Source organism: Hylobates moloch, unplaced genomic scaffold (assembly GCF_009828535.3).
Source record: "Hylobates moloch isolate HMO894 unplaced genomic scaffold, HMol_V3 SCAFFOLD_17, whole genome shotgun sequence".
Lineage (NCBI taxonomy): Eukaryota > Metazoa > Chordata > Mammalia > Primates > Hylobatidae > Hylobates > Hylobates moloch.
In genome coordinates this window covers 60005405-60018083 of record NW_026652292.1, presented here as the reverse complement: position 1 = coordinate 60018083, position 12679 = coordinate 60005405, and the positions used below count along the sequence as shown (strand labels likewise).

General features: G+C 44.3%; 1 protein-coding gene across 6 annotated transcripts in view; it reads right to left on the bottom strand.

Annotated features, from left to right (window-relative positions):
• The window catches only part of SEL1L3 (SEL1L family member 3), a 165595-nt gene that overhangs the window by 116608 nt on the left and 36308 nt on the right, over positions 1-12679 (bottom strand). For all 6 annotated transcript variants that reach the window (XR_009210535.1, XM_032135992.2, XM_032135994.2 and 3 more), the window contains 3 exons: positions 8012-8144; positions 5793-5925; positions 4111-4251 (listed from right to left, as the gene is read on the bottom strand). Coding sequence is in view for 5 of the 6 variants with exons in the window: in XM_032135992.2 (XP_031991883.1) it covers positions 4111-4251; positions 5793-5925; positions 8012-8144 (407 nt within the window). In the remaining variant the exon portion in view is untranslated. The remainder of the gene's footprint in view (positions 1-4110; positions 4252-5792; positions 5926-8011; positions 8145-12679) is intronic.

Sequence of the window (12679 nt, the reverse complement as noted above, 5' to 3'; positions counted from 1 at the left end):
GAAGTGTGTTGTTGGCTGAGATAGTGAGCAGATGATCCATCTAAAATCACACAGTGTGGGGGGAAGAAACACTTTCAGGTCTGAAACGTGCATATGTAGCGGCCTGGAAGTGGAGTGCTGGCTGTGTCTATGAAGAAAAGCTGCTGGCAGGGAAGAAGATGACTCTCAGACAGAACCAGAAATTACAGCCCATTTTCTCCTGCACCATGATGTCATCTTATTTGTTAAAAATTCCAGAAAAAAAATTCCACAAATTAATGCCCTTTGGGGAAACTATGGGAGCTGATGTTTTCTTTTACATTAGCCTAAACGACTCTCATTCAAAACACAGCCCCATTTTGATTCTATCCTGGCTCGTAGGGGGCACTCAGTCAATGCTTGTTCAGTAAATGAATGAATGAAAGGTTGTGAGTAACTTCAGAACACACCCACTCAGTTAAATTCCTTATCTTTGTTACCACGCCTATTCAGTGCCTACAGTAAGAATTCCAAGCATCAAACATCTCATGCTTGAATCCATTTTTACAGCTTATCTCAGATATGAAAAATGTAATATGATGAGGATGTTCTAATAAAGTCTATTAATCAACAGGACAGGACAGGTCAGGGCAGCAGCAGAAAATAGAATGCAAACACAGTTTCTATTAACTAGAGTCATCTGAAGCCCGCCGGAGCCAGCTAGGGCCAGACACTGTGGGCAGGACGAACTTGGAACGAAGGGTATTTGAGGAACTGGGAACGGCGATAGCGTCACACTCGTCTTACGACGGTTCTTTTTATAGGAGATCAGAGTAAAGACGTGTTGGAAATACAAACTCATTTTTTTTACCCTCAATTTACAAAATCAAGGTTTTTTTTCTCAGCCTTGTTAGGAAGATGGGTGCGATATAAGACACCAATCTTTCTCCCAGGTTTGCTGAAAGATGTTATGATAGCCCCAAGCAAGGGCACTGTGCCAGGCAGAGGGATGACCTTAAGGAGTATACGCCCCACCTCTGCAGAAGGCTCCCCAGTCCTTCCAATGTGACCCAGAGAAAGAGGCGCTGAAGGCAAATGGGGCCTGGGGCTTAGTTCTAGAAATTCACCTAAACTTCGGCTCTCCCTCCCTGCCATCTCCTAGGCCAGGGAAAGGCAGAGAGAAGAGGAAGGCAGCTGGCCATGTGCCTCTGGAAGCAGAGGCTGTGGTGGCAAAGGAGGCTGGCAGGTATGGTCCCTTGGGGGAAGCTCCTTGGTGCTGTTCTAATTTGGCACCAGAAGACCCCAATGGCAGGTTAGGCATGAACGGTGGGTCCTAAAGTGGCAAATCCAGCTTTGGGTCCCCCTCTCTCCCCACTGATGGGGGCCCCAGAAGTCTAACAGAGGTCAGCGGAACAGGCTCACTGTGCGGGAATCTAGCAGTTCTGCAGTGCCCATACCCAGGAGTCTTAAGGTAAGGGGACTTAGGATTGGGGTTTTTAATTAGATTTCATTGCCAGGCCTCCATGGAAAACAAATCATTCTAAATTCTTACAAACAAAATTTTGAGCTGCAGCAAAAACATGAAAACATTCTCATAGACAGTATTTACTTAAAAAAGAATGTTTTGTGAAAAGGATGCACTCCTGTTCCCAATCAGCAAAACTATTTTTAAGTAGGATCGGAACTCTCGTAAAAACAATTTTGGTGTGGATGTGGTCTTAGCCCATTTAGCCTAAACTATCCAACATGCATCTCCCTCTCCTGTTTGCGGGTCTTGGGGCATGGGGCTTCATCACCTCCAGACAACCATCCAAAGGAAACCTGGAACTATCTCTGCCCAGTAATAAGAGCAATAACATTGATATAGCAGTGGTTCTCAGCTGGGGGTGATTTGGCCTCCCTGGGGACTTGGGAGCATTTGGCAATACCTGGAGATATTTTTGGAGAGGAGGGATATGGGGAGGGTACTATTGGTATCTAGTTGTGGGCCCAGAAATGCAGCTAAACATCCCATAACACACAGGACAGCCCCCAACAAAAAAAAAATCCTACAGTCCAAAATGTCAATATTGTGAGATTGAGAAACCCTGCTTATGTAGGGCTTACCATGTGCTGATACTGTTCTAAGTATATTATATATATATATATATGAAATACTTATATAATAATATATATGAAATACTTATATAATGTAATGTACATATATTATGTATGTATATTATATATACATACACACATATGCACACACATATACATACACATATATACCTATATATACATATACATATATAGATCAATTTATTGAACCCAACACTAGAAGACAGATACTATTATCATCCCCATTTTGCAGATGAGGAAACTAAGGCTCAGAGAAATTAAGTAACTTGCCCAAATCACACAGCTAGTGAGTGTTAAAACTGGACCCAGGCCAGTTGGCTCCAGAGGCTATGCCACTCATTACACAACATGACGCAGCCTCCTGCCTACTTGTCCTTTGTGCCCACATCCAAGCAGCCATGGAGTCCCTCAGACCCATCTCTACATCCTTCAGCTCTGTTCCTGTCACCATGTCCCACTCAGGCCTGCATCCACTCCTCAAGGGACCATGGCAATATATTCCCTTCTTCCAGCTCCACGCCCTTCTAGTTCACCTCCCTGCCATTCACTGCCACCAGAGTGACCTCAAAATCCCAGATCTCACTATGTCTCTCCTTCTTGCTTGAAACCCTTCAACAGGTCCCTGTCACCTGAAAGGTAAAGCCCAAACTTCAGGGTGGTGTCTGAGCTCTAGTTGGAACAATCACTTTTCAGGGCTTCTCCTGCCTCCCCATTGTCACAGCACCATCCTGCGACATGCTGTGCTGTTACCACCTTTCAGGGTCTGCTCTGCCTGCAATTCCCACCCCCAACTCTCTTGTCTGGCAAACACCTGCTGGCCTTTCAAGAATCAGTCCCAGTGTCTCCTCTTCCAGGAAGCCTTCCCAGAACACCTCAGCCCTCCAGGTAGAACTGACCACTCCTTTCTTTGTGTCTCCACCATCAGCTTCTATACCTTTAATAAAATGCATTACTATTTTTCTTTGCTTTCAAGTCCATTCCTCAAGGACAGAAGCATTGTGTTACTTCACGTATCTCTGAAGTCTAGCCAAGTAACTGAGTAGTCACTGAGTAAGCATCAGAAGAATGAATGATAAAATATCCTATATGACTTGAATTCTTTGCAGGATGGTCACTATTTTTGCAAAGGAAATCTATGTTGTTAGACACTGCCATTCTTAGGCAGTGGGTGCAATGTAAGATACCAATCTTACATGAGGCAGAAGTCAGTTTCTGCATCGCCTCAACTCAAGATCTGGTTCTATGCCCAGGACTACGTGGAGTTGCCTCCCACCACTCAGACAGTTGGCAAATCCCTGCTAGGATCCTCTTCAGCAGGCTGAACATCTCCAGCTGCCTTTCCTCTTCTTAACAGGCAAGGTTTTAAGATCCCTCATGTCCCTAGAATATGCACTGAATTACTAAGCAAACCCAAATTGCACCGGGCCTACAGAGAAGCTGGTGGCATCTGGGAAGTTTATGCAGATTCCTGAGATGATGCTTAAAGTGTACTTCAAATCAGAGGTCCCAAGTTCAAGTGCCTGTGGGCTCAGACGGGTCTATGGGTGGACAAAGTATGCCTGGTCTGAGCCTTACCTCCACAATTGCTGCCACATAGGAGAAAGGCCCAGTCTTGCCAGATCTTTGTTTTTTTTTTTCTCTTTTTTTAAAAAAAGCTAGAAATTTGCATTTTCATACAAGCTTTTTAGATACACATAACTGATTTTTTTTAACATATACAACAAGGTATTTTCCAAATCAACTGCATCTGGGGGCTGGCTCTGTCTGCAGCCTGTCCATTTGTGGCCTTGGCTTTAAATAAAGAACTGCTTGAGTGACTCCTAAATTTAAGTTTTTGCGTTTAGTGTTGGAAGTGTGCACAGATATATCGAGAGTTGTGGACATACAAGGGCAGAATTTAAATCTGAAATTAAGCTAAAACACTAGGGTTAAAAATAACTTTAAGGCGTAAATCACCAAAGAGGGTGACTGAAACAGAGAAAAACAAGGAGCCTTTCTAACCAGCGCCTAAAGCCGAGGCAAAGACTCAATTACCGGTCAGCAAATCCATCTCCAGCAATGCCTGGAACAAGCTGGGGTGTTTGTCTTTCAGCTCCTTCTCCCAGGGGAAGGCTCTGCACATCAAGGGTCTCCCATACCTGCGCTGGAGGTCCAGGTAGGAGTTGTGGAGATGGCCTACACAGAAGAGGAAGCACAAGATATCACACCCTTTAGCAGAAGATAAGACTCACCTCCCTAAAGCCCTTCTTCCTAAGAGGAACTAGAAAGAAGAGGCCAGACTTGCCATTACTGGATGTTGGTTTGGGTCCTTTCGGGATTTGAAATTGGCTATGATGCTTTTGCCTCCAGGTCACAAATTCAGAGCCAAGTCCATGAGAAATGTGCCAAAGTTGCTGATGGCTGCTGAATAATTCTACAGAATGAGCAGCTGGCCTCTGACCGGTCCCCAGGAGGCCAATATCTAGGCCATTTTCTTGGCATGTGAGTTGAGGAGCAAAGCACAAAGACCCCCAGGGAGGCAAGGCAGTTGAAGATGGTAGGAAAATCTTCCTAATGCCACCAAACAGATGGGTGTGCATGCCTGGCTTTCCATCTCAGGGTATGTCTCCTGATAGTACATGAGTTACCAAAGTCAGTTTCTTTCCTCTTTGGGTTATTACTATTCCTATATATCTTCCCCCTCCTGTTGACAGCATCATATTTTCCGGATGATTCAGCAGTGAGAGCAGCAGCTGGGGACCAGTATAGCCTATTCTTAAATTGAATTGCAGAAGCACTGTCTTTCCACACTCACCTGTCACCATCTGTAATCACTACCTGGGACCATTTCATGTGAACCCTATTGGACCGGGGCATGTTTGAGATGCATCCCTCCCTCCACGACCTGGAATGAGAAGTTCCGCTCTGGAGATAGAGAGACATATGGGCAGGACCGAAATACTCAATTCGCTTTTGCTGATGGCAAAGGCCCCACAGGAATTTCTCTTCCAGAAGGAACATATGTGAGTAACTCTAGTGCCACCATATCAAACAGCAAGATCCACAGCACAGAGAAATGTGTAAGTGCTAGATCCAAGCTGGAACACTGGCGAACCAGACAGGACCAAGTTTTGTAACTGATAAACACCCTACGTGAGTAAAAGGATGTCTGTGCAAATATGAGCATGCATGAAAGCAGTCTATTTGAAATTCATTCCTTCTGTTAAAAATTACCGATGTCTTCGAGAACGAGTCAATTTCAAGGATTTAAAAAATAAAACCGAGCTCCAAACAACAAAGTCACCGTTCAACCTTTCTGAAAGCTAATATTCAGATATTAATGGCCCAAAACAAAAGTGTACTGATGGGGAAACATTTCTAATGATTAATTTATTTTCCAGTTCATTTTTATTTTCTTAGGCTGGCCTTATGGATGGGAATAACGCCATGCGAGGCACAAAACACTCGCTTTCATTTGTACTTGTAAACTAGATTTTTATGGTTGGAGCTATAAGATGTTTTGGTTCTTCTTGGCTGTCATTGGTCTTGGTAGAATCCAGGTGGAATGTACAATTTCACCTGTATCCACCAGTGGAGGGCTCAAGGTCACACTTGTCCCCTCTGGTATCTGAGCCAAGTCATATATGTTCAGTTTTAATCCCGTTATGGAGAAGCCAAACATGTGTTTATGTAAATGCACAGAACTTAAAACAGCTCCCCTGAAGCTCAACACTTACATGCTTCTTGTCTCTCGCCCCCGTGCTGTGCTGCGGATGCATACACAGATACTATTTCTTGAACCTCAGCACACCTTTCATAATATAACTTGATTTGTTCAGCAAGTTGCTTCTCAAGGAGGGGATTAAAAATCTACAAGAAGGCAAGAAAGTCAAATGAACAACAATTGTCATCAAATATCCATCCACCTCTAGGAGGATGTGTTTGGGATGACTTTGTTCTCCCATTGACATCTCCAGGTGGCTTGTTTGTACACATATCATCCACTCTGGATTTGCAAAGCAAGGTCATTGGTATTAATTCAAGGACATGCCAGCTCTGATGGCTTCCCTCCAGCTTCTCTTTGTGTCCAGCTTCTTAAATGTCAGATCTTCCCAGAGACTGGGACTCTTCCCTCTTCTTTTCTCTGGCTGCACTCTGTCCCTAGAAAATCACACTCACCTTCCCCTTCAATTCCCATGAAAAGATGCAAGGGTACCCGCGATGTGCCTGCTGCATCAAAGAGCCCTCCTTCCCTCTTCTGCAACCTCCAAGAGCTGGCTGCAAGGCCATGGCTTCAGGACGGGCCCCCCTAGCGGCTCACCCCATCTCACTTGCGGGCCGACGTACCCGTTCCTGCCTCAGCACTCCCAAACACATCTGAATTAAAGCACGTATTGTATTCTTTCATGAATTCCCTGTTTAAGATCCCAAAAGGGAGCTCCTCAGGAACAAGGGACTTAACTCAGTGTGCTTCAAAATAGAGGCTGGGGCCCATTAGAGGGTCACACAGTTATTTCAGCAGGTGGTAACCTACAGAGTTTTGGTGGTGTTTTTTGTTTTTATAAAGTAGAACACAAAATATCAGCATGCACTGAATATAGCAAGGGTATGTATTCTTAGAATAATTTTGTTTGAATTTTGTGTGTGAATATATGTATGCATATGTATATGTACTGTTCATGATATTAAGCACCTTTCTTTCTTTCTTTCTTTCTTTTTCTTTCTTTCTCTCTTTCTCTCTCTCTTTCTTTTTTGTTTTGAGACAGTCCTGCTCTTGTCATCCAGGCTGGAGTGCAGTTGCACAATCTTGGCTCACTGCAACCTCTGCCTCCTGGGTTCAAGTGAGCAAGTCCAGCTAATTTTTGTATTTTTAGTAGACACGGGGTTTCACCTTGTTGGCTGGTCTCAAACTCCTGACCTCAAGTGATCCGCCTGCCTCGGCCTCCCAAAGTGCTGGGATTACAGGTGTGAGCCACCGTGCCTGGCTGATATTAAGCAGATTTCTTATTGTGGACAACCTTCAAAATAATTTTAAACCCACCCTTCTTGCTTGTCTCAACACCTAGTTCAGAGCCTGGCATACAGTATGTTCTCAATAAGCATCTGTTGCACAAATGACTATTTCATTTTTTTCCCTTTTCACAAAGGTCTCTCACAGAGGCTGTAAGATATCACCCATGGGCAGCAGGGCTCCCCATTTTTCCTGATTATGACTTTGCCTAGTGACCCCTGTTTTTCTCAGAATAAACCTCACAGCGTGAAGGGAATGACAGAATGTTTCTCTTTCAGGTATCAGGTGGGGTTCTTGATCTCCTTAATGCAGCCCAGAAAACAAGTGCCCTGAAGGCTCCCTCATGGGGAGACAGCACTCTCCCCCGATCAGTCCAGCTGCGTTGGCCCAGAGCTTTGGACAGTTCCATTCAGGGGTGGGTTTTGGATGTGGAAGGCACTGTGCAGAGGATTCGGCCCTGAAAACAACGCCCTTTTCGATCCATACAACTGCTGCCAACTGACCCCAGCGTGAGCCGAAGGCCTGTGTTTCTGAAGAGAGCAGCCAATGGAACCAAGATTTTAATTTGCTACAGCATCTCTTCTGATACTTTAAATAATAGTATATAAAAGAAGCTTTACCAAATAACTAAGATTCTCTCCTTTCATTAGCTTAATCGCTGGATAGGCAACAGCCTGATGAAAATCTACTCTATAATTAAACTAGTAGTTATTAAAACAGAGGAAGTAAATGGTTTCCATTTTATGAGTACTAAATGAACCAAATGTTAACAGAAATCTATTACTGCATTTGCTGGGGGAAAAGCCTCAATATTAATGATGTTTGATGACAGAGGTGATGCATGGTCCGGCTTGGGTAAACTTTTATTTACACTGGGTTGCACACCCCTGAGGCCCACACCCATCACCCAGGAGTACTGCAATCTTCCTGATCCCCTGGACTCACCTGGGCGGGGTGCAGACTGCGAAGGCGATAGTACTTCAGGGGTCCAAAAAACCCTTCAATGCCAGCCACATACCTGCTCCCTCCAATAATGAAGTACCCAGCTGTGTCATTATAATGGAAATCCTCCCGGAAGCTAGAGAAGAGAATGAAGGATTAAGAGAGCTCCATGCCGGAAGTAGATGATTTAAAAAGAGTCTCTTTCCTAGACCCTCCTTGACTTAACCCAAATTGCCCCAAGCCCTTCACTCTGAGTTTTAGCAGATGAGACCAGTGTGGGGTCAGGTGGACTTGGGCTAGGATCCCCATTCTGCTGTTTACCAGCTATGAGACCTCAGCCCACTTAACCTCTCCAGTGCTGTCTTCTCCTGTGTCAAATGATAGTTCCTCACTTACTGGATGGTTAAGAGGATTACGTGAAGTGTAAAGATGTCAAGCATCTAGCAGAGTGCTTGGCCCACAGTAAACAGTCAATATGTGGTATTGATAGTGGTGGTATTGTTTGGAATCAGTGGAATTGTCTGGAATTGTTGGTTTTCATTGGAAATATTTTGCTTTAAAAGAAAATAAAAAACCTTGTTGAATGAATAGAAGGTGGCTGTGGGGGAAAGCCAAAAGCACAGACTATTAGATAAGGACTGAGGCAAAATTCAGTTAGGAGGAGGAGGCCACAGCCAGGTCAGAGGGTTTGGCCGGAGATGAGAGGTGAGCACAGGTGATGAGTTAGAGGACCACACTGTCCTGAAGGGCTTGAAACATCAAAAGGGAGGACAAAGTGGGTTGGCATTTACAAAATGCATGAAGGTGTCCCTTGCAACATTGTTTGTATTTACCAAAGACCGGAGAACCCCAGTGTCTGTCAGCGGGGACTGGCCCATCCATTTAGTGTACCTTGAGCTTTTTCACTATGCAACTAAAAAAGGGACAAAGGAACCTGGAGGGATCTCCAAAATATAGTGTTAAGTAAAAAAAAAAAATAAAAGTACAGGACACAGAGCATATCTTTTATCTAAGAAAGAGGGGAACAGATTTTTTTCATATTTGCATAAAGAAACTCTGGGCCAAAGTCTATACAAGAAACCAATAGAATTATCTCCCCATGGGGTGGTGGGGGGTTGGGGTGAAGTGCATGAGGGTAGGCTTGGGAGCAAGACATTTAACTGTATTTTTACAAAGTTTTGATTTTTTAAAACCATGTGCATCTATTACCTATTAAGAATTTAAAATAATGCTGGGCACGGTGGCTCACGCTTGTAATCCCAGCACTTTGGGAGGCCAAGGTGGGTAGATCACCTGAGGTCAGGAGTTCAAGATCAGCCTGGCCAACATGGTGAAACCCATCTCTATTAAAAATATAAAAATTAGCCAGGCGTGGTGGTGCATGCCTGTAATCCCAGCTACTCAGGGGGCTAATGCAGGAGAATTGCTCGAACCCAGGAGGCAGAGGTTGCAGTGAGCTGAGATTGCACCACTGCACTCCAGCCTGGGCGACAAGAGCGAGACTCCATCTCAAAATCATAATAATAATAACAAAAATAAATAAATAAAATAAAAATAACAAATAAGAATTTAAAATAAGAATGGGAGGACAAGGTGTGATGAGAGCATATGTGAACAGTGAAGGGAGTGAGGGCTAAGACAGGTATCAAGTGAGAAGTCAGGCAACAAGATGGAGCCAGGAACCATGAGGGGCAGATGGAAGCAGAGGAAAGAAAACAAAGTGTCAGGCAGGCCGCCAGGAGCCCAGGGAGCTGAGGGAGCGAAGGGCCAGAGTGACGATGGATGGGGACAGAGCAAGCTACCCACAGTTGGATCAGGTAAACCAGGCAACCCAAGATTATTTCAGAACGGGGGATGGACTGTCTGTTAGCAAACAACCCAAGCCCTAGCAGGTGCACCTGGCCAGGGAGGAGGCATGAGATGATGAAGCAAAGCACACAGCCTGGCAGCAACAGCTGACAGCGGCAACATTGAATGTCTAGAGATTAGTCTCGTCTAAACACAACCAAAATGGAAAAGAAGTGCTTCAGCTCCTGATATTTTTCTTTTCAGAAGCTCAGTCTTTTAGGACTGTGAAGATGATGGTCTCTCCTGCCTATTTAAGGAGAGGCCATAAAGTTATTATCTCTGAGAGTTGTGAAGTGAATCTGTTTTCCAAGACCTTGAAAAGACATGAACATTCCAACAACCCTCATGAGACAGCACGGGGCACTAGATGGATACGAAGCAATGCTTCTGCAGTAGTAAGCCCCATTTAAAAAACGGAAATAGCAATAGTACCTGCCTGTATGGTTGTTATGAAGATGAAATAAACTAATATGTAAACAAAGCATTTCAAACAGTGTCAGGCACAGAGCAGACACCATAACCGTTAGCAACAGTGATTATCATTCTTAACCTAGTGCTCTGTTGGACTTCGGCTCCCACATTTTGAGTTGCATGCTTAGCAAGAATAAGATGTGCATACTCTCAGACTAGTTAATGTTGGCCTGGTGCAGTGCCTCATGCCTGTAATCTCAGCACTTTGGAAGGCCGAGGTGGGGGGATCACTTGAGCCCAAACCAGTTAATATCAATAGTATGTTTATTGTAATCATACCATTTACTTAAATATGTAATTCAATAAAACATGAGTGGGGAAGAAAGAGCTCTTCTTTCTATAAAAACTAAGTTGATTATTTTGGGTAGATGCAATAGAGCTTACTAAAAAATTGTTGTAAAATGTCATGGGAAAAAATTGAGAAAAATCTAGATGGCTTTTGGGCCCTGATTATTTTCATAAGTGTCTTTGTTTTCATTTGGAAGAAACAGAAATTGGGTGTCGTTTACAAGTGTGAAAAAAGCCCACAGCAAATGCTAATCTGCAGATTTGTACCCAAAAGAAGGCCCTCTCTAGAAAGACTGGCAAATGAATATATACATATATATGTTTTAATTGAAATAAAATGTTTAAGGGAGTTATCTGTTTTAATGGATCCTTGCATTAACTGAGTTTTTCAACAAAAAACAAATTACTTGGTCCCTAGGGCACCGAACCGTAATTTTTAAATTGTCATTATTATCAAGCAATAGGGGATCTGTCCAGCTTGGTCTCCATGTACTTCGATGTCTTCGTATTTTTCTCCTGCAAAATTCTCAGTGTCTGCACAAAGATTGCAAGAGATTCCTTGTACTGTGCACTGTTTGATGGTCATCAATTTCACTGACATGAAAGCTGAGCTAGACTCTTCCAAAGCCCAAGCCAGCCCCTTTTGAAAACCTGAGACACGCTGGCAAACCATCTTTACTCTTATCTGGACACAGGAGAGTGCCCTGGTTTATTACCGCAGAGCATCCGTAGCCTGAAAGAATCATCGATGTTGTGAAGCAGGCCTCGCTCAGAATTAAGAAATAGCTCCAGCTTGAAGTTTCTGTGATAGGAGAACTTAGAGCTTCAAATTGGCTGCCCCCATGCCCCGCAGAGTAACCATCATCTTACATGTCACTTCTCTGGGGCCTGGTCTTCGGGGCCTGGTCTAAATTCTTTTATTTATTTATTTATTTTTTTGGAGACAGAGTCTTGCTCTGTTGCCAGGCTGGAGTGCAGTGGTGCAATCTCGGTTCACTGCAACCTCTGCCTCCTGGGTTCAAGTGATTCTCCTGCCTCAGCCTCCTGAGTAGCTGGGACTACAGGCGTGCGCCACCATGCCCAGCCAATTTTTGTATTTTTAGTAGAGATGGGGTTTCACCATGTTGGCCAGATGGTCTCGATCTCTTGACCTCGTGATCCATCTGCTTCGGCCTCCCAAAGTGCTGGGATTACAGGCATAAGCCACCACTCCCGGCGGGCCTGGTCTATATTCTGACCCCCTTGTTCTCCTCAAGCTAGCTTATCCATTTCCTTCCTAGCACTCACCACGACTTGTAATTTTAAATTTATTTGTGAATTTGTTTTCTGTTTGTCTCCCCAGCTCAATATTTTAGCTCCATGAAGGCAGGGTCTGTATTCTTTGTGTTCATCATTTTATTTCCAGAGTTGAGTGCTGTGTCTGGCATGTGACAGGTGCTCAGTAAACAGGTGTTGAATAAATTAATGAATTTAACACTATAGAGGCCTGAAGCTGTCACCTGTCATGGGATATTATTGACAGCCTTTCATTTATGCGTTGCACTGCAATCCCGAGCACTTAATTCCTGATCTTCTCACACTATCCTTGTAGGACAACCGTCATTATGTTTATGTTACAGGAACAAAAAAAAGGAGGGGTAAGAGCCTTGCCTGGGAACACCTATAACCAGTAAACTGGAAATATCTGATGTTTACTTCACTGCTTGGCCCACTCTAAAAGTGGGGTTCCTGGCAGGGATGAGATTCCAAATACCTGACCACAGGAACCCCCAGGGGACTCTGGACAGCTCCCTCTGGGCCTAGCTTTACCTTTGCTTATTTCTCTGATGGGGAGGTCTCAGGAGTACAGGCAGGGCAGCTGGGGGGGTGGGTGGGGGGGGGGCACTCCTGTGTCTGAGTACGGCTAGCTTTTTTGGTTTGTCTTGTTTCTTGTTTTGTTTTGTTGTTTGTTTGTTTGTTTTGTGGCAGGTTCTCACTCTGTCGCCCAGGCTGGAGTAAGTGGCACAGTCTTGGCTCTCTGCAACCTTCACCTCAGCCTCCCGAGTAGATGGGATTACAGGCACC